The 20,187-nt window shown below is 36.8% G+C and overlaps 1 protein-coding gene across 1 annotated transcript in view; it reads right to left on the bottom strand.

Annotated features, from left to right (window-relative positions):
• Window positions 1-1,201: 1,201 nt before the first annotated feature.
• Window positions 1,202-20,187, bottom strand: part of PGAP1 (post-GPI attachment to proteins inositol deacylase 1) — a 93,553-nt gene continuing 74,567 nt past the window's right edge. Inside the window, exons 21-27 of the mRNA XM_081261522.1 lie at window positions 17,804-17,894; window positions 16,486-16,683; window positions 6,880-7,015; window positions 5,604-5,654; window positions 4,934-5,121; window positions 3,422-3,526; window positions 1,202-2,032 (exon numbers count right to left, since the gene is read on the bottom strand). Of these exons, the coding sequence (XP_081117648.1) occupies window positions 1,894-2,032; window positions 3,422-3,526; window positions 4,934-5,121; window positions 5,604-5,654; window positions 6,880-7,015; window positions 16,486-16,683; window positions 17,804-17,894 (908 nt within the window). The 3' untranslated portion in view covers window positions 1,202-1,893. The remainder of the gene's footprint in view (window positions 2,033-3,421; window positions 3,527-4,933; window positions 5,122-5,603; window positions 5,655-6,879; window positions 7,016-16,485; window positions 16,684-17,803; window positions 17,895-20,187) is intronic.

Below are 20,187 nucleotides of genomic sequence, written 5' to 3' on the forward strand. Positions count from 1 at the left end.
ATTTTGTTGGCTTAAGTAAGACTTTAGAACTTGTTGGTAAGTACACTCCCACATATATATGTGGTTTGCCACAAAGACAAGTGTATAATCTAATAAAAATCTCTTTCCTCTCAGGTATTGAGCATTCAAGCATTTTGTGGTTTATTATTTTTGCTATTTCTCTCAAACAAATAAAAGTCTGGTATGTCTCTAAGTTTACTATGCCTCCACTTTAATGGTGTTGGTAAGTGATAATATGAATATTGAACAATAAGCATAAAACTGAAAATGACAACAACGGAATCATGCAAACTTACAACCCTCAGGTGAGAGTAAGACCTTCTCTGACTAATGCTAAAAACAAGGACCTGAGGAGGAATTAAGAAGGGAAATGAGTTAATGCCCCACAGTTATTAAAGTGGAAGGGACCCTCTATAGAATTAACAGCTTAGAGGTTGCAATGGAATCCAGATACAATGGCAGATGAAATAAAACTGATTCTCTAGGACATCCCAGGGTACTAACAAGGACACAATTTTACATGTGTGACCATGGAATCACCAAACTTAAGGACATTACTTAAGAGGTTTGGAGTATTTATAGCACACACATCTAAAAGAAGGGCTCTATGAGCCAGGTATACTTCAGCCTGAGTTTATTCTATGTGAAGGCAAAGAGTACTATTTTCTTGTACTATGCTCCATCACCTTCTTCAAACTCTTGTTATTAAGAGTGAATCGAAATTTGAAATGAAATAGAAATGTTACTCTTATTTGTCAAACAGTAATTCTAGAAGTCACATAGGCAAATCAAGATTCTACTGTTAAATCTATTGGATAACATCCCAATTTATTGAGGTGTATTGTTTATATTTATGCTATTAATATGATAATACCTGTTTACTGTTATCCCATTACAGTATAGTTTCACACATCAAATGTGATACTACACTTGTGATCATGTTGATTTTTTTTTTCACAGTAGACAAAAAATGATGCAAACCTATAGTTGTTTCTGACCACTGGAGTTGTTATTTCAATAATCTATTATAGCCTGAAAACCTTTTTGCAACCATGGGTGCAATGAATTAATCAAATGGTATAAACCAAACAAACTACTCCAATCCCAATATCTGTGAGAATGTTCTTTAAATTTAACAACAGATTTCTTAAATGATGCCCTGATATTCACCAAGAATATATGATAACAGAATTTCATTGTTTTGAGTCTGAATCATGTTTCCATCATCAGTCTTGCTCTGGTTACCAAAAAGCAGGTCTCCTTATAATTCAAAGCTTTATTTCTATAGATGTAAGAAGACAAAAGGTCTATTCTGTTCACCCTGGCTGCCGAAAACCAACCAAAGACTCTTTGTGGTAATCTAACTTCTGAGAAACCAAACAGAGTGGATTTTGTCAGTCTTTTCTTTCTTTCATTTTTTTTTGGTTAAATTTTTAGGACTTCTTTTTTAATATGTAAGATTACATATTGAAAATAGAAAACAGATAGCAAATATAAAACAACCTACAGAAGAAAGCTTGATGAAACAAGCAGAATGTTTGATGTGAGACTACAAACAATGTTGCATCTACTGAGTCTCTAGAAAAAGATCCTTGGTATGGCTGATGAAGTAGACTAGGTGATATGCACTCAGGAGTCCTCAAAGCCAGGGGCCATCATATTTCTCCACTAATTTTGCAAAATGACTAATACCTAGATGCCACACCACAAAACAAAACCATGCTTCATCTGTTTTCCTCAAGCATTACAAAACTAATTTCCTATTTTCAATACTGTAAAAATAGACTTGTCTTCTCCAAAGGATCTTGCTGCCCATATTGGTGGATCTGTATGTTCACTCTTATTACTGGCCCTAAAGGCATAAATCATCTTTATCATCATATAAGTCCAGTCTTACATAAAGTTGCATAATGCATGGAGTAAGAGAGGTATGAAGACAAAGCATGGAACCCTGTATAAGTGTGCTGACCCAAAAGCAATCACACCAACAGCCAGAGGAAGTGGAAATTGTGAGGCAGTCTTCAACAATTTACTGTAAAGAGAAAAATATACATTGTTATGTAAACTGCAATGTGAGCCAAAACAGAATATGTCAATCTTTTATAGTTTTGGGAAAGGTAAGTATTCTAAGTGATTGTAAATGAAATAATTTTTAATATAATAAATTTACCTGTCCATGATTTTTTTTAATATTTATTTTTTAGTTATAGTTGGGCACAGTACCTTTATTTATTTTAATGTGGTGCTGAGGATTGAACGCAGGGCCTCGCACATTGTAGGCAAGTGCTCCACTGCTGAGCCACAATCCCAGCCCTGTCCATGATTTTTTAAAAAGAGAAATATGAGCTATATTTTGACCAGAAAAGGGGAAAACACTTCTATTCAGAAAACAGCCAGTTTGGTTTAGTGTTTCAAATTTTAACAACAGAGAAATATTAGATGGACTGTTACTCAGCAATACTACTTCTAAAAATTTACCCTAGCAAAAATAATGCTATTCACTAAGATATAGCTACAGAAATGTTTATTTTAATCTTAGTTATGGTAAAAACAAAACAAGCAAACTCAGAGGGAATTTTTCTTTACTTATTGATTTGTACTGGGGCTTAAACGCCCCCGGGGCACTTTACCAGTGAGCTATATCTTTTGTCCTATTCATTTTTTATTTTGAGACAGGGTCTCGCAAAGTTGCTGAGGCTAGCCTTGAACTTGCAGTTCTCCTGCCTCAGCCTCCTGAGTCACTGGTGTGTGCCACTGCACCCAGCAGGAACCTTCTTTAATTCCCAAAATGAAAGAACCATGTAAGTTAAGACATAAATGTTTTAAAAACAAAACTACTCCCAGGAAAGACTATCACCGTTTTACTCCGAAAAGAGAAAGTGCAGATAAGAAGGGTTAAAAAGCTTGCTAAGGACATAAAGATATTGAATGGCAGAGCTAATATATGAGCCCCAGGTTGGCTTGATTCCAGAATATTTGCATATATCTTCCAGAATCAACTGAAAAGGCTCCCAGAGCAAACAACCAGTGAATGAAAAGCCAAATACTATTATGGAGAATTTAATCATATACAAAAGAAGTCTAATGGCATAATGAACCTTCATGTACCTGTTAGCCAACTTCAAAAATCATGGCCAATCTGAACTTCCACTCTTCCTGTACTTTTTAGAAGTAAGTCTTAGATATCTTTTAAGGGTTAACTTTTTAAAGAAAATAACCCACATTATTACATCCTAACAAGTAAAACTTATAATTAAAATAAGTATAGCATAATTACATAAAAACCCATAATACTGTTACTTTTAGGAATAATTAAATTAACTACAAATAAATAATATGCTTCAGAAATAAAAATAAAGTGTTAAAATAAAGTGTTACATCAGGAAAAGATGTAAGAAAAAGAAAGATTAATGTATCATACCTTGATTTTATTGAAACTGTGTAAGTATTTCCAAGAACTGCCATAGTTGGAATAAGGATAAATGCCAAAGGTTTACATGGATCAGGATTAAGTTTAAAATAATACCTATAATAAAAGAAAAGAAAAACCCCATAAGTCAACAAAACAGAACTGTTTGCTTTAAAAATTAATCAATTAATTAGGTACTAGAGATTGAACCCAGGGGTTCTTTATCACTGAGTTACAACCCCAGCCCTTTTTATTTATTTATTCTTTGAGACATAGTCTCATTAAATTGCTGAGGCTGGCTTTGAGCTTCCAATCCTCCTGCTTTAGGATACCAAGCTGCTGGGACTACAGTTGTTTGCCATCACACCTGGCTTGATCTTTTTTTTTTTTTTTTTTTTTTTTTTTTTTTGGTATCGGGATTGAACTCAGGGGCATTCAACCATAAGCCACATCCCCAGCCCTATTTTGCATTTTTATTTAGAGAAAGGGTCTCACTCTCACTGAGTTGCTTATCACCTTGCTTTGTTGAGGCTGGATTTGAACTTGTAATCCTCCTGTCTCAGCCTCCCATGCTGCTAGGATTATAGGCATACACCACTGTGTCTGGCTTAGCTTGATCATTTTAAATTACCAGAATCAATCAAATTCAATAATTTTCAAAACATTCCAATAGCAACATGGATAAAAGAGAGCTCTAAACATCTCCTGAAATCTTTAATATGTACTTTTTGCTCTAGATCATCCTTATAACCCAAGGTTTTATATGGAGAATTATGGTCAGATACTACTAAAGAAATAAAAACACCCAAAATTAAAGACTTCCCTTTTATAATCAGTTTATATCTTAAAGGTAGTATAAAGTTTTTAAAAGGCAAATTATTTAAAATACATTAAAGCTTCTCTATGACAGATAAAATAAATGTTTATATAAATTAGCTGTCCCTTATCTTTTTAAAATTCAAGGATCTCATCTCTTGTATATATATATATATATATATATATGACAGTAAGATGTCTGTGGCCTTTCAGAATGATAAGTATGTGCTCTTCAAATAATTGCAACTGCAAATCTGTGAACACAAATCTGGATCTTGACTAAAATGAGGGATAAAAAGATATTAACATCTGGTAATCTTTTATTTCATTTATTGAACTTTTTTAGTTCTACCAACTTTAAAAAAAATTTTCAATACTTACATACTCTGAAAGCTTTATATTATTTTTTTTGTGTGTGTGTAGGGGGCTTGACTAGTATTTGGAGGAGATGGCCTTTTATTTAGAAATGTACCAATAAGTAAAAATACAAATTGCTCTCTTTTTGCAGATTTTTGAAGGAGGTAATATTCCAAAAGTTTATATTTTTATAGAACAGGAGAAAATATGAATGTACTGAAAATAAATTTCAGGTTCATAGCTTCTTATTCTTAAGGAATTTTCATGGACCATCAGGAATATAAGCAAGTCTCTACTTGAACATATTCTTTGTCTAAACCAAAAAATAATAATTACATAAATGAAACACACCTAAGATTTTTTAACCAATAAATTAAAGATGGCATGCTGAGTAATACGATCCACGTTAATAAGTTAATCACAGTACTGTGCATGCGAAGACTGTCTTCAGCATCACTGGCAGATAAACGAAGATGGTGTACTGCAGAGTCTTTATGGTGATTGGATTTTTTTTCACTTCTTCTAGAGTGTTTGGGATTCTATAAAGCAATAAAGTAAAAACATCAAGACATTAAGTACACAAAAATAAATCAGAGATATTTATTTTATTTAGAATCATAACTACTAACCAGTTAAATATGTATACCATTCCATTACCAAACTGAAATTACCTATTTAAATGGTACCTAATTAAATGATTACACTTATAAAAGTTTTATTCTTTGATTTGCTATTTTCACTTCTGAGAATATAGCCTCTAGGTAATTGCTCAAAATAAAACTTAAAAGATAATATTTTATAACAATAACAAAAATGGCATAGGTACTAACAAAGGTCAAATTAAATTTAGAATAATTTCAATGTATTTTAATAATCTTTTAAGTTCAGTTTTATTAAAGTTACTTAAAAATTCATAATACTTTCACACACTATCAAATTCTAACCTTTCTGAAAAATAAACTTATATTTTCTCATGTTCTTTCATATTAAAGCTATGTAGAGTTTTTAAAATACAACGTACCACGGGCTGGCTATTTTTAAAAGTTGTGAGGCTGGCTTGCAGATGAACAATCTAGGGGAAAAAAAGAACTTTAATTTACTTGTTTTGCAAAAAATGTATAGGAGTTTCTATTAAAACTGAGAAGCACTGTAATCTGAAATTTAAAAAATCTAAACAACTAAAAATTCATTTATACATTTAAAAACATTCTTTTAGAAGAAAGATAAAACAACACATACTTGCTACCATGGATTAAAAAAACGAAATACTTGAAAAAAAAAAAAACAATACAAACTTCCAGAGTATGTAGGGACCAGGATATGTTGCTACACCTTTTGCCTCCTGTGAACCTATGTTTGAATGATACCTTGCTATAGACATTTTATGTGTCTTATGGATAAAAAATTTGATTATATTCAATATAAGAAGTTAAGTACAAATAAAGAAGAAATGCAAATCAATAATATACAGTGATGAAATATTTACAAGGACTTGAAAAATCTGTACATTTAATATATTTTAGTTCTTTAAGTATCTTAGAATGTTTTGCTTTTGTGTCAGTTGTCGGAAATACCTAACTTAAAAAACTAAATATGTTGTATTTATGAATTGAAGTAGGTTTAAATATTTTTTTCAGATGCACATAAAACTGAAAATAATCTATAATGAGCATATATTAGTGTTAAAAGCAGAGGAAAAAGTATTTGTTCAAAAAAAAAAAGTAATTGTTATCCATGTCAAGTGTCTACACATGAATGTATAGGGTATGCATTTGTATAACCTCCTGAATTTTCCTGCAAAGTTGTCAGCCTTCTTGGAAGTGTTTTTTGCTTCTTCAGTAAAACTATCAATCCATTATTTTTATCATTATATTCTCATTTTTCTGTAACATTTCTTAATATTTTATGTTGTCTCAGCATGATTAGTAACTTGATTTCCAACTAAATTTTTGCTTTCTCTCACCCATGTTCAAAGAGAGGTACAAATAAAACCTTTCTGTTTTAAGTTATCATTTGCAAGAGTAAGAAGCAACAACCTAAAACAGATTATGTGTGTTTTCCTTTGTCTTTTTTTTTCCTTAGCAAAAACCTCAACTCAGATGAGTAATCTCAGTTATACAGTAACTGTATACCATTTACATAACCAAGATGTTTAGAAAACCTTTATTTAAATCTATTATATAACAGAGGAGTGTTATAAGAGTAATTAAAATTTTCATTAACAAAGCCTACAAGGCATTCTACACCTGCCTAATATAAAGCCCAGTCGTTCTGGCTTTACTACTGATTTGACCTACCTTAAATACGTAGTAAAGATAAGAAAGAAGTATGGCAAGTGCTCCACAAGTTGTCCAACTAATTATGATCAAAACAACTGTCAAAAAAGGTAAGTCTGATGATATCATCTTGATATCTTTAGGAAGTTCAGAGGGTCTGGAATAAGAAGAAAGTTTAAAATAATAGAGTAACAGATATTTATACAGTCACATATAAGAAGAAAACAATGTACAGGTTGAGCATCCCTAACCCCAAATTGGAAATGCTCCAAAATTCAAAAGTTTTAGCATTAACATGTTACAACTGGCAATTCCACACCTGATCTCATGTGATGGGTTACTGTTGAAATGCAGGTACACATTAAAAATATTGTATAAAATTATCTACAGGCTATGTGTATAAGGTATATAGGAAACATAAGTGAATTTTGTCTTTGGACTTTGTTCCCATCCCTAAGATATCTCATTATGTACATGCAAATATTCCAAAAAAAAAAAAATTGAAATCTGAAACACCTGTGGTCCCAAGCATTTCAGAGGACTAATGAACCTGAAATACTCTGCCAGCCTCTTCTACTTATTAGTATGTAAGTGTCATGTGGTAAACATGTGGTAAACAGTATCAATAAAGGCATGTGGTCACATTAATTTAAGTTCCATAATATAGTGTGACAGCTCCTTTCCCATTTAGATACACATAGCTAATACTTATACTAATGAAGACAAAAATGTTGCCAAAAAGTTAATTATAAACCCTGTGCCATACATCTCCACTCTTGATAGGAAGAACAATTTTCCATTTTTTTAAAGCCTTGAGACTACTCTGATGCTTGTTGGTGTTATTGTCAGACACTCCTGCCAAAAGCACCTCAGAAGGCAAAGTAAGAAGTACCACACCATAACCCCCATCCTCCATGAGAGTAAATCAGATAACATGTATGATACGGAGGTGGCGATGGAAATTAGATTGGTGTTTTACTTCAGATTCTAACTGTGTGTTTGGGCTCTTAATACAACTCTAGATTGTTTTAGCCTCCTTGGAGGTTTTATACATTTCATCTAATAGGATGCTAAATATATTGATTGGTGTCTCTTGCCCTCAGGTTTCACTATCAAATTGAGCATACAAAAGCACTGCAGAGAAACAATCCCTTGTGAGGGATTTACAACCATGAAATTTGTCAAGCGCTCTTGACTAACTCTTGGGCACTAAAGTCAATATCCAAGGTGGCATTTAATTTTCAATAACTAATAAGCTTTGATAAAGGCATAATTTGGAACTAACTCATGCTTTTGCTAGTTATACATCTTTCCTTACAAAATAGTTTAGTGGTTCTTGTTGGGAGCCCCTCTGGAAATACATGCCCTTAAGTCCTGAGCAAGAGATACTGAATAATTATTGCACCCTGCTGGCTCAGATTCCCCCTGGCCCCCGGGGCTTGGTGCCAGCCCTGGTTTCTTGTGTGCACGCCAAAGAGGCCAGCTCCCAAGGCCTTGAAAGATTTGTGGTGTCTGTTTTCATATTCAGCCTATAACGGTCATATGGGAACGTTCTGACCTGCTTGGGTCTGATAAGGTTCCTGGTTGAAGGCTTAGTATGAGTCGACAAGGACCACCTGCCCCCCTCCGTCCTTGCTTCCGCCTACCAGTAACTTTCCATTCTGTCTGAAAGAAATATATAAGTATGAGCTGAGATAATAAAGAGAGACTCTCCCTGGATGAAGAACCTTGGTGTCCTGTGAAATCTTTTAACCCCGACGTCTCCCGCCGGACTCGGTCCATTTCTGCCGGACGCGGCAGTTTGGAGGTTCCGCCGACCGGAAAGAGGAGGTAAGCGGACGGGGGCTCCCTCCACGGAGAGGGGGGACTGGAAGCCTTCCATAAGCAGAAGGGGTCCTTCCATAAAGTAAAGAGACTGGAAGCCTTCCATAAGCAGAAGGGGTCCTTCCATAAAGTAAAGAGACTGGAAGCCTTCCATTAGAAGAAGGGGTCCTTCCATAAGAAAAAGAGACCTTCCATAAGAGAAGGGGGAAAAAGTTGCAACTTAAATAAGGAACCATGGGTAACTCAGCAGCAAAAGTTCGTCTGGCCAACGAACTCAGGGAGCTGCTGAACACACAAGGAACAGGAATAAAAACAAAAACTGTAACAGAATTCGTTGAAGTTATTGCCCAGGCATGTCCTTGGTTTCTGACAGGGGGATTTCTTAATAACAATGATTGGGATCAGGTCAGATGTGATTTACAAAGATTGTTGAGGGATCAAGGTCCGGAAAGTATTCCAATCGCCACTTTCTCTTTATGGAGACTGGTTAAAGATGCTTTGTTAATAGATAAAATAAAGATTAAGGAACAGCTTGCAGAATGTGAACAGGTCCTTAACCAGGTCCAGGAAGAGCAAATGGCAGAGTCCTTACCCCTTTCCCATTATTCTTTCACATCTCCTTCTTCATTCTTAGATCCACCCTAGCTGCTCTCAACCCTGCCTTCTCATCTTCCCCCTCCCTAATAGGCCCACAAAAAAGTCTTAACTGACCTTCTCCAGAATATTCACCATGGCTTATTTTAGGACTTTCTACAAAACAATCTCTACAAAAAGGTTCAATGTGGATAAATTTCCTATTTTCATATTACCCTGTTTTATTTGGCTACTGTCTGAAAAAATTAGCACTCCAGGCGCTGGACACTCCCTTACTAGTTTTTCACAAAAATATGTAAACAAGGCCTCTGGCCTTGAGCTGGGCTTCACAGTGCTGAGTACATTTCTAAGATAAGGGAGTTACTAGCTGGGCTCCATGGTAACAGCTGGCAGGAGGAGGAACTGGAAAGGGAGATAGAGGAACTAGAGGGTCGAATGAAGAAGTCAAGATTTAAAGCACCTACGGCCCCGATCCCTGTTGTGCTCCCTCCTTATAACCCCGATTGGGACGAGGACAACCCCAGAAGGTGGGGGGGGGGAGAGGTTCAGTGGCAGCCTAAGACGGCCCAAACTTTTCCAGTAATTGAAAACCTGGATGCCGATGGACAGCCAGCCAGAGTGCATTTCCTTTAGCCTTTAAAGATATCAAACAACTTAAGGAGGCAATTATAAATTATGGGCCTCATGCTCCCTTTACATTAACCCTCTTTGAGTCTTTCTCAGCTAATCAGTTGGCTCCTAGTGATTGGCAACAACTCTGTAGGGCTGTCTTATCAGGAGGAGATTTTTTGTTATGGAAAAGTGAATATCATGAGAGATGCCGTGAGTTGGCCCAAATTAATCAGAATGCAGGTCATCCACAGAGGAATGCAGAAATGTTGACGGGGACTGGGCAATATGCCACCATTGACCAACAGATAAATTTTGACCCAGGCGTTTACGCTCAGATTGCCGCAGCTGCCGTGCATGCCTGGAAGGCCTTACCCGTCTCCAAAACAGAGGCTAAAATTTCAAAAATCTCTCAAGGACCTTCCGAGCCATATTCAGACTTTACAGCCCGCCTAATGCAGGCAGCGGGAAAAATATTCCCAAACCTGGAACAGGCCATGCCTTTGATTAAGCAATTGGCTTATGAAAATGCTAATACCTACTGCCAAAATGCCATAAAGTCCTCACGAGCCAAAAGTGTTGATGATATGATTAGAGCATGCAAGGATATAGATGGGCCCCATATCACTGGTCAAGTTCTGGCCGCGGCCCTTAAGACTGGTTTTCAAAAATCTAACAATCAAGGGGTTAACCTGAGGGAATGCTTTAAATGTGGCAAAAGGGGTCACCTACAAAGAGATTGCCCGGAATTTCAAAACAATCCTGGCGGAGATAAACCTGGACTTTGTCCCCGCTGCCGTAAAGGCAGACACTGGGGTAGTAAATGCCAGTCCAGACGGGACATTGATGGAAACCCCATATCGTCGGGAAACGGGAACAGGGGCCCGCCCCGGGCCCGGAAGCCAGAGTGTACGGGGCGGTACAGAGACAGAACAAGCTGCTACCGCAGTAAGATCTTAGCCAGGCGGGGAAAAATGCAGACAAAATCAAACAAAATGTAATCGGCTAGGAAAACTTGGGGAACTTTTGCCTCCAAAATGAGCAGCGGACTCCATGTTGTTTGCATCACCATGGTAACCATGGGGTGCCTGGCCCGAAGAGCGGCTTCCTGGTCCCACCTTCCACACTTTTGGGGGCTTCCGATTGGTTCTTCCACAGTCACTCAGACAGGACTTCTAGTCCCACCTTCCAGCCACTAACCTGTACTGCTGTGTTTCAGATTTCTACTGGAGCTGCTCAGAGCCTGTATTTTTTAAAAAAATGCCTACCTGTAAATGCTAACGAAAGATTTCTTTTTCAGACAAAATTTAATTCCACAGCTTTCTATGTTACAGTCCTAAATTTAAGCTAGTTCCAAGTTAAATAACCTGACTTTTCTCTGTAGTTGTGTTACTAAATAATGTTCTATTGATGAGAGATATCAAATATGCTTCTTTATATTTTACTTTTAATTTTGGAAGTTATGAGGATGCATTTGCTTGCCACAGGAACAAGCCGGCAAAGTTCCTGTGATGACCAAAAAATCCTTATTCTAATTGCTAACTATAAAAATAAAAATGTATACTCAAGGATCTTATTTCAGTACATCAAGTGACGTCACATAGAAGAGTGCACTCCTAGTTAAAAATAAATTAAAATGGATCCAAATATTTTAAGACCACGTGGTTACATAAAGTTAATACAATTATAAGTTAAGTTCTTATTCTTAAATATATATTTTTTAGATATTTAAATAACCTATATTTGTTAATCTATAAATTAATTAGCACATGCCTAATTGATTAGTTAATATATATCTGCCTAATTGTTTTTCTTCAACAGGAAACTCATAATTTATGTTTTATATTTACATTTATCAGATACTCTGCCTTTCCAGTTACAGATATTTGAGATAAATGTGTTTACTATAAATTTGCTTTTAAGTGAAAATACAATCAAGTAGTTTCTAATTCTCAAAGTTACTGTTTAAACTCATAAGATGATAAATTATTATAATTATTTCTACAGAATATCTAAGGGTTTTAACTATATTTTCATTGATATTTCTTATCAAAGTATAATAATTTGTTTATAGATTCTAAGGTTTTCAGAAATTGTTCCAAAGTATATTTTCTTTTTAAAAGAAAAAGATGCTTCAACAAAGAAAAAGCACACATGGATCCTAAAAAGAAGAAAGAAATCATCTTTGGGTAAAACAAGGTCTTTATATTCATTCTCCTAAGTTTAAAAAAAAAAAAAAATGGGGGATTTTTATATTGGTATCTAAACAGATGATGTAAAAAGTTAGAACAATTAAAAAAGAGATTTATATATACTAAACTGACTATAATTAATTTAAGGGTATTTCAGGTTATTTTCCTAATTTAACTATACTAATGTGAGCAAAAATTTTGTCCATATTTTGACATGATAAACACCTATTAAAATGTAAGTTTATTTCTTTAAAGAAAGATCCTTATTGCCTAATAATTCTTACTGTTTAAGATAAAGATTAAGTTTGGTAAATAAATTCACATTGTTGATTAAACATTAAGTATATTGAACTACTAACTTAAACCCCTGTATGACCTTTTGAGAGGAGGCCCCTCACCCACCTCCCTGCGAAAACCTACTCCAGAAGCCTTGAAGGCACTTAGATTGACAGAGACAGCCTTACAAGAGATACAGGTAACGCAGGTGGACTACTCCCAGTCCTTGTTATTCATTGTTCTGTCGTCAAAACTCACCCCGACTGGAGTCTTTTGGCAAACAGGTCCCATCTATTGGGTCCATTTACCCGCTTCTAACTCTCGGGTAATAACTCCCTTTTATGAACTAGTGATAAATCTGATCTGGAAAGCCAAATATTTGGGTGATGCACTGTTTGGAAAAACTTTTGACATTCTCATTCAACCTTATACCCAGGATATGATTTTAAAATTACAACAAGAACATGATCTTTGGTGTCTCTTCCTTTGTAATTTCAAAGGTCAAATTGATAATCACTTTCCCCGACATAAACTTCTAGAAGACCTTAAAAAATGTCCTATTATTTTTCCTAAAATTATTAAAGGGGAACCTATCCTGGGAGCTCAGACTGTTTATACAGACGGAGCAAAAGGGGGGTTTGCTGTTGTTTTTGATGGATCTCAAGTAATTCGACACCCTGTTCCTAAACTGTCTGCCCAAAGATCAGAAGTTGAGGCTCTAATTATGGCCCTTAAACTATACAATTCCATCCCACTTAATGTGTATACTGATAGTCTCTATATTGCTAATTTAGCCTCAGTTATTGAAACAGCCCCTTATATTGGCAGGCAATCTACTATCATGGAACAATTACAAACGGTTCAGCTCCTTGTTTGGGCTAGACGAGATCCTTTATTCATTGGACATATCCGAGGACACTCAGAGCTCCCTGGGCCTCTGGCGGAGGGTAATGCTAAAGCAGATGCCGCCACTCATAATATGGGCCTAGTATACACCATAACCAAGTATGATGAGGCCTCACAACTCCATGCTAAATTCCATCTAAATGCACAATCTTTACGCTTCCGCACAGGATGCTCGCGTGATCAAGCTTTACAAATTGTTTCCCTATGCCCAGTATGTGCTCCATTTCTTCATTTTCCCAGTTTGGGTGTTAACCCTAGAGGCTTACACCCCAATGATATCTGGCAAACTGATGTTACCCACTTCCCTAGTTTTGGTAAGCTGTCTTTTGTACATGTTTCTATTGATACATACTTTGGCTATATCTTTGTTACATTACACACTGGGGAAAAGGCCAAAGATGTTATTGGACATCTCTTAAAAGCTTTCTCTTGCATGGGCAGTCCACGTTGTCTCAAAACAGACAATGGACCCGCATATATAAGCCAAACAGTTCAACGGTTCTGCACCCAATGGGAGATTGAACACAAAACAGGTATTCCTTATAACCCCCAGGGACAAGCAATTGTGGAACGAGCCCATCAACATTTAAAAATTTATCTACAAAAAATAAAGGAGGGGGAAATATATAGATGCTGCCAGGGACCTAAGGCCTATTATTGTGCCTCGTGGGGATGTGAAACCTTTAGTAATGGGTATTGTCTTAAGAATTCACCCAGGAATGACTATGCCCACTTCTGGCAAACAATAGAGGGAGAATCAAATATTACTATTCAGTTTACTTCCAATGGAAAACAACAACCAGATTGGACTCAAGGATATCTCTGGGGGCTGCGTATTTACACCCCCGGACAGTACAATCCTGGCCTGCTTTTTTGGCTCAAATTGACCATAGAACAGCCTACTGGAAGTCTAATAGGACCTAATCAGGTGCTCGGAGACCAAAAGGCCCCATCTGGACCCAAGCAGCCCATAGCCCCAACAGTAAAACCTTCCCCCAGCGGTCAAACAATAACTATGGGCTATCAAACCTTTGATTATACCCCTGAGCCCATACACCCTGGAACTGGAGATCGTCTTCTTAATTTGGTCCGAGGAGCTTTTTTCGCTCTCAATGCCACTAATCCTAACAGGACCCAAGATTGCTGGCTATGCTTGACCTCCAGGCCGCCCTATTATGAAGGGGTAGCAATACTGTCTAAATTATCCTCTAATACCACTGCAGATCCCAAATGTTATTCTCTGCCCAGCTATAAGTTAACTATCACGGAGGTCATGGGACAAGAGGTTTGCTTGGGAAAGGTGCCATCTCTGCAACATCACCCGACTAATAAATCAATCCCAATCTGATTATTTGTGGGGTCCTAAAGGGTCCTAATTTGCTTGCATTACTGGGTTAACTCCCTGTGTTTCCATGGCAGTCCTAAATACAACTACTGATTTCTGTGTGCTGATACAATTATGGCCGAGGATATCTTATCATGGATCAGACTATGTCCTGGGACACCTTGAGGGACATACTCGGCTCCCCAGAGAACCAATAACTATGACTATTGCCCTCCTATTGGGCATAGGCGGAATAGCAACTGGAATAGGAACCGGGACAGCCGCCTATGTCCAGGGAGGTCAATTACTAAATTTACAAATGGCTATGAATGAGGATTTAACAGCCATGGCCAAGTCAATTACCGCCTTGGAAAAGTCCCTCACCTCCCTCTCAGAAGTTGTGTTACAAAATAGGAGGGGACTAGATTTATTGTTCCTAAGGGAAGGAGGACTATGTGTAGCTTTAAAGGAACAGTGTTGCTTTTATTTAGATCATACTGGGGTAGTCCGTGAAACTATGGAAAAGGTCAAGGAAAGATTGGCTAAAAGACAAAAAGAGTTTGAAGCACAACAAGGATGGTTTGAACAATGGTTTAAAAATACCCCATGGTTAACTCCTTTGATATCCACTGTAATGGGACCGCTTTTCGGTCTCCTCCTTATAGCTGCTGTAGGCCCCTGCCTAGTTAAGAGAGTGACACAATTTATTAAAGATCAAATTAACATTCTGACTTCTAAGCCAATACAGGTCCATTATCAACGCCTACAAACCAAGGATGATCTTGCTGAAGTTTGTCTCCGACCAATTCGAAGATGATTTTTCTACAATGATCCCTGCTTCATGCCTTTCTCCTTTTGCCCCTTTTTCTTCTTTATTTTTATTATTCTTCTCCTCTGACTCTATGCCTTGTCGAACCGGAACCAATTAGAGACCCAATAATGACTGGCTGGATCGCTACCATTAATGCCTTGGTAACAACGAGCTGATCTTGTAGTACCCAGAGACGGGCAACTTTCACGCTTGCACTGCAACCTAAGACAGGGGAATGGGGCCTCCCCAAAGACGGGTAAGCAGTATAAGGACAGTGAACGACCTAAGACAGGGGCTACTTGATTCCCTTTGACGTGCAACAAACAAAAGAGGGGGAATTGCTGGCTCAGATTCCCCCTGGCCCCCGGGGCTTGGTGCCAGCCCTGGTTTCTTGTGTGCACGCCAAAGAGGCCAGCTCCCAAGGCCTTGAAAGATTTGTGGTGTCTGTTTTCATATTCAGCCTATAACGGTCATATGGGAACGTTCTGACCTGCTTGGGTCTGATAAGGTTCCTGGTTGAAGGCTTAGTATGAGTCGACAAGGACCACCTGCCCCCCTCCGTCCTTGCTTCCGCCTACCAGTAACTTTCCATTCTGTCTGAAAGAAATATATAAGTATGAGCTGAGATAATAAAGAGAGACTCTCCCTGGATGAAGAACCTTGGTGTCCTGTGAAATCTTTTAACCCCGACGTCTCCCGCCGGACTCGGTCCATTTCTGCCGGACGCGGCAGCACCCCTCAATAACTTGGGCTTTACCTCCACTCAGATAATGAGGCCTGACTCCAGGAGTAGGCGTCACCCGGTGGGTTTGAGTTACATTCACCTGTTCCTTTGTAATCCTACCCCTTGCCTCATTTGAATGGCTTCTCCCCAATAAAACTGGGTTTGAGGTGTGCTCTTTCTCTTTCTTGCCTGCCTTGCCTCCATTGTGGGAGCTGGGTCAGAACCCAAAGAAAAAGGTATTTCTCTGTCTCTGTGTGATTATTTCATGCCAGCCCAGTTCACCTGGAGTGACCCCGACTGGTTTAGTTGTGTGTCACGGCAGAATCTGATTAAAAGAAGTAGGAAAGCTTTGAGTCATTCATTTTACCTTTTCAAAGTTAGCCATAATGAGGAAAGGAGTCTCACAGATGCAGAAGACAGTAGGCCACTCCAGTAGGCAGTACATGTTCCAAATAGAAAGAGAATCAAGGATACAAGGGGGAAACACATACTCTGACTAGTTAAAACAATGGCATCTAATTCTGGTAACAATAATAAGTCCCATAATTCCTTAAACCATTTATACCTGTGGACAAAAGAAAACAAAATGAAAGCAAAACAATGAATAAACACTCCCAATAACTAATATTCCAGGATTTCATACTTGAGGTGTTTGACCATTCACTAGAGTCTTTAATGTTCCATGATTCTCAATTTATAAATTTATCCTGAAAAATAAATTGGAAGTCTCTGAATGAAAAAAGTCATTTATCTCCCAAGAAAATCTACCTATCAGAAACTATCTGAGTACTGACTCTCAACACAGCTTTACTGCACTCTTGATTTCTCTATGAAATAATACATTCTTATTCATGTTTTCTTTCTTTCTTTTTTTTTTAAGAAGCCAACAACTAGTTGGCTAAGCACCTTTTTTTTTTCAATTTTTTTTTTTTTTTTTTTTTTTTAGGTTTCAGCGGACACAACATCTTTGTTTGTATGTGGTGCTGAGGATCGAACCCGGGCCGCACGCATGCCAGGCGACCGTGCTACCACTTGAGCCACATCCCCAGCCCTAAGTACCGGTTCTTAAACAAAAAATATAAAATATAAATAAATTAAGAATGGACTGTCAACTACAATTAAGAGTTATAAAATATAGTTTCTTATAGTTTCTATAAGAACAGAAAACGATCAGAGGCACTATTTTATCAATATTCTATAATAGTTTGTCAGTCTGGGATACTCAAATATCATAGACCATATGTATTCATTTGCAAACCTTAAAGTAATGTTTTATTTACTGTCTAAGTTAAAACTGATGAAGTTCAATAATTATTTTTGGAATGACTATACTACTGAAATAAATGTAAATATGTTGATTAAGCCTTTTTCCTAAAAGAAAAATCCCATCCAATGAAACAAGTCAACTGCCAAATTTGTATGAACATTTACACTGCATTATATATCAAACATTTTTTAAACATATATTTTTTATACCTTTATTTATTTATTTTAATATTTATTTTTTAGTTTTAGGTGGACACAATATCTTTATTTTATTTCTATATGGTGCTGAGAATTTAACCCAGTGCTTCATGCATGCTAGGTGAGCTCTCTACCACTGAGCCACAACCCCAGCACCTCAAACATATTTTTATATAAAATAAAATTAAAATCATTATCACAGATAATAAAATAAAACTTACCCCAAAAGAAACTTAATCATAATTACGAAAGGATCAACTTTATATGGTTTGGCTTCTTTATCCAATATGGTAGCGTATTCTAAGCAATAACCTGGTGGTTTAAAAAAAATTACTTGCAACACAGAATTCACAGTAATTAAGTATGAAATATATTTTGCATTGTCAAGAGCAAGATGTTTTATGTCAGAAAAGCAAGGGACTTTGCTACCACTAGAGAAGAAACACTAAAAATTACTGTTAATTCAATGGTTCTTAGAAAATAGTTATTTGTGAAATAAATTTAGGAAGTCAAAGACACAGTTTCATCTCTTCACAATTCAATGATTCTTTTAGTATATTCAATATTGTGCAAGTACTTCACTTCTTTTTATTAATGAATAATACTCCACTGTATGGACATGATATTTTTATTAATATTCATTTAAATTATTTCTATGTTTTAGCTAATAGGAATAAATACTCTATAAACATTTGTGTACAAGTGTTTATATGAATGTATGCTTTCATTTCTCTCAGGTCTTTTCTAGGAATGGAGATGCTGAGTCATATAAATAACTCTGTTAACCATTTGAGGAATTGTCAGATTGTTTTCCAAAGAAGCTATTCCATTTTATATTCCTCCCAGAAGCATATGAGGGTTCCAATTTCCTTCATAACCTTGTTAACATTTGGTATTATCTTTCTTACTATAGTCGTTCTAGCTAGTGATTTTCTTTTTTCCTTTTTTTTTTTTTTTTTTTTTTTTTTTGTGCTGTGGATTGAACCCAGTTTCATGCATGCTAGGCAAATGCCCTATCACTGAGCTATACTCCCAGTCCAGGAGGTAAATTTGGATATGCACTCTTGGTATAGAACTACCTCTTTAATTGGTTTAAAACATATTCCCATACTTAAATATTCTAAAGTAAAAAATATATATATATCTCTGGAGTTTCTGGGCTATCTATTTGTGAATTTCGTATGTTTAGGAATCAAGTATCTAGTCTGCTGAAATTAAGAAGTATGAGGCCTCCGCTTCAGACATTCAAAACCTATGGACAGGCTGGATATGTAACTCAATGCTAGCTAGCCTAACAAGTGTGAGGCCCTGGGTTTGATTAGGGGTAGGGGCACCAAAACCAAACAGGTCAGGTTTTTTTTTGTTGTTGTTGTTTGTTTGTTTGTTTGTTTTGTAGTTGTAGATGGACACAGTGCATTTATTTTACTTGTTTATTTATATGTGGTACTGAGGATCGAACCCAGTGCCTCACACATGCTAAGCAAGCACTCTGCCATTGAGCTACAGCCCCAGCCCCCAAACAGGACAGATTTTACATTCAAGTCTGGTTGATGTCATATCACCAGAATAATATCCCCCACACTCTCCTTTTCCCTTCTGATACTGAGGATCAAACCCAGAAGTGATCTACCACTAACCTGCAGCCCCAGCCCTTTTTGAGATAAGGCCTTGCTATTTCTGAAGCTGGTCTCAAACTTGTGATCCTTCTGCCTCACTCTCCACCCTTATAACTGGGATTACAGGTATTCCTGGAATATAGTTTAACTCAGGTATAAATGAGCATGGAATGCAAACCCGAAGTTATATGAAAATAACAAAAGGCATTAAGTAGCTGTAGGATTTGGGGAGATGGATATGGTGGAGGTGATTTATGGACTACTTTTACATATTTTTACATATTTTGGTCCCATTATTTTCTCCTGCTTCTATTACTGTCCAAGCCCAATAAAACAAAGATTAGGCTCTCAGGAAACTGTTCTAATTATTATATTCTAAGGATGGTTTTATCCATTTATCCTACATCTGCCTCTCCAGATCCATTCACTTTGCTGTTGACTCTGGGAGGCTTACTTTCATGCACAGGCTTCTAGATAGTTAGATTTAGTAAATGAAAGGTTCTAGTAGATAAGAGAGCAAGAAAAAATGGTGTTAGAGAATGTATTTCCCTACCTTTCCCCCTGCTGAGACACAGGCTGGCAGTATTGCTTGTTTCTATACCCAAGGTTGCAGCTCTAGTAACACTGCTCACACCTACAGGTCTCTTAGGTTTCCTCCGTTTCTACCTTGTACTTTATCATCTCTTGTTGGTTTCCCTTAATTCTGCACAAATCTTTGAAATAGTTCCTTCATTAAAATTTCAATAATTCCATTCAGTGAGCTAGGACCTAAATGACATTGCTGATACGGCTAGCTTACTAAATGTGTACTGTATGTTTGATACAATGTTAGGCTCCAGAAATAAAATGGAGAACAATGTGCCTTTGATGAGGTACTACATCTTAAGAGGTCCTCAAGAAGGAAGAAGCTTCAGGCATAAAGGTATAAAGTGTATAAATAAATAAGGGATTTTCTTGGGGATGTCTTAAAACTTAGAGGATTCCTAAAC

This window comes from Spermophilus citellus (assembly GCF_964194105.1).
Source record: "Spermophilus citellus genome assembly, chromosome: 11".
Classification (NCBI taxonomy): Eukaryota; Metazoa; Chordata; class Mammalia; order Rodentia; family Sciuridae; genus Spermophilus; species Spermophilus citellus.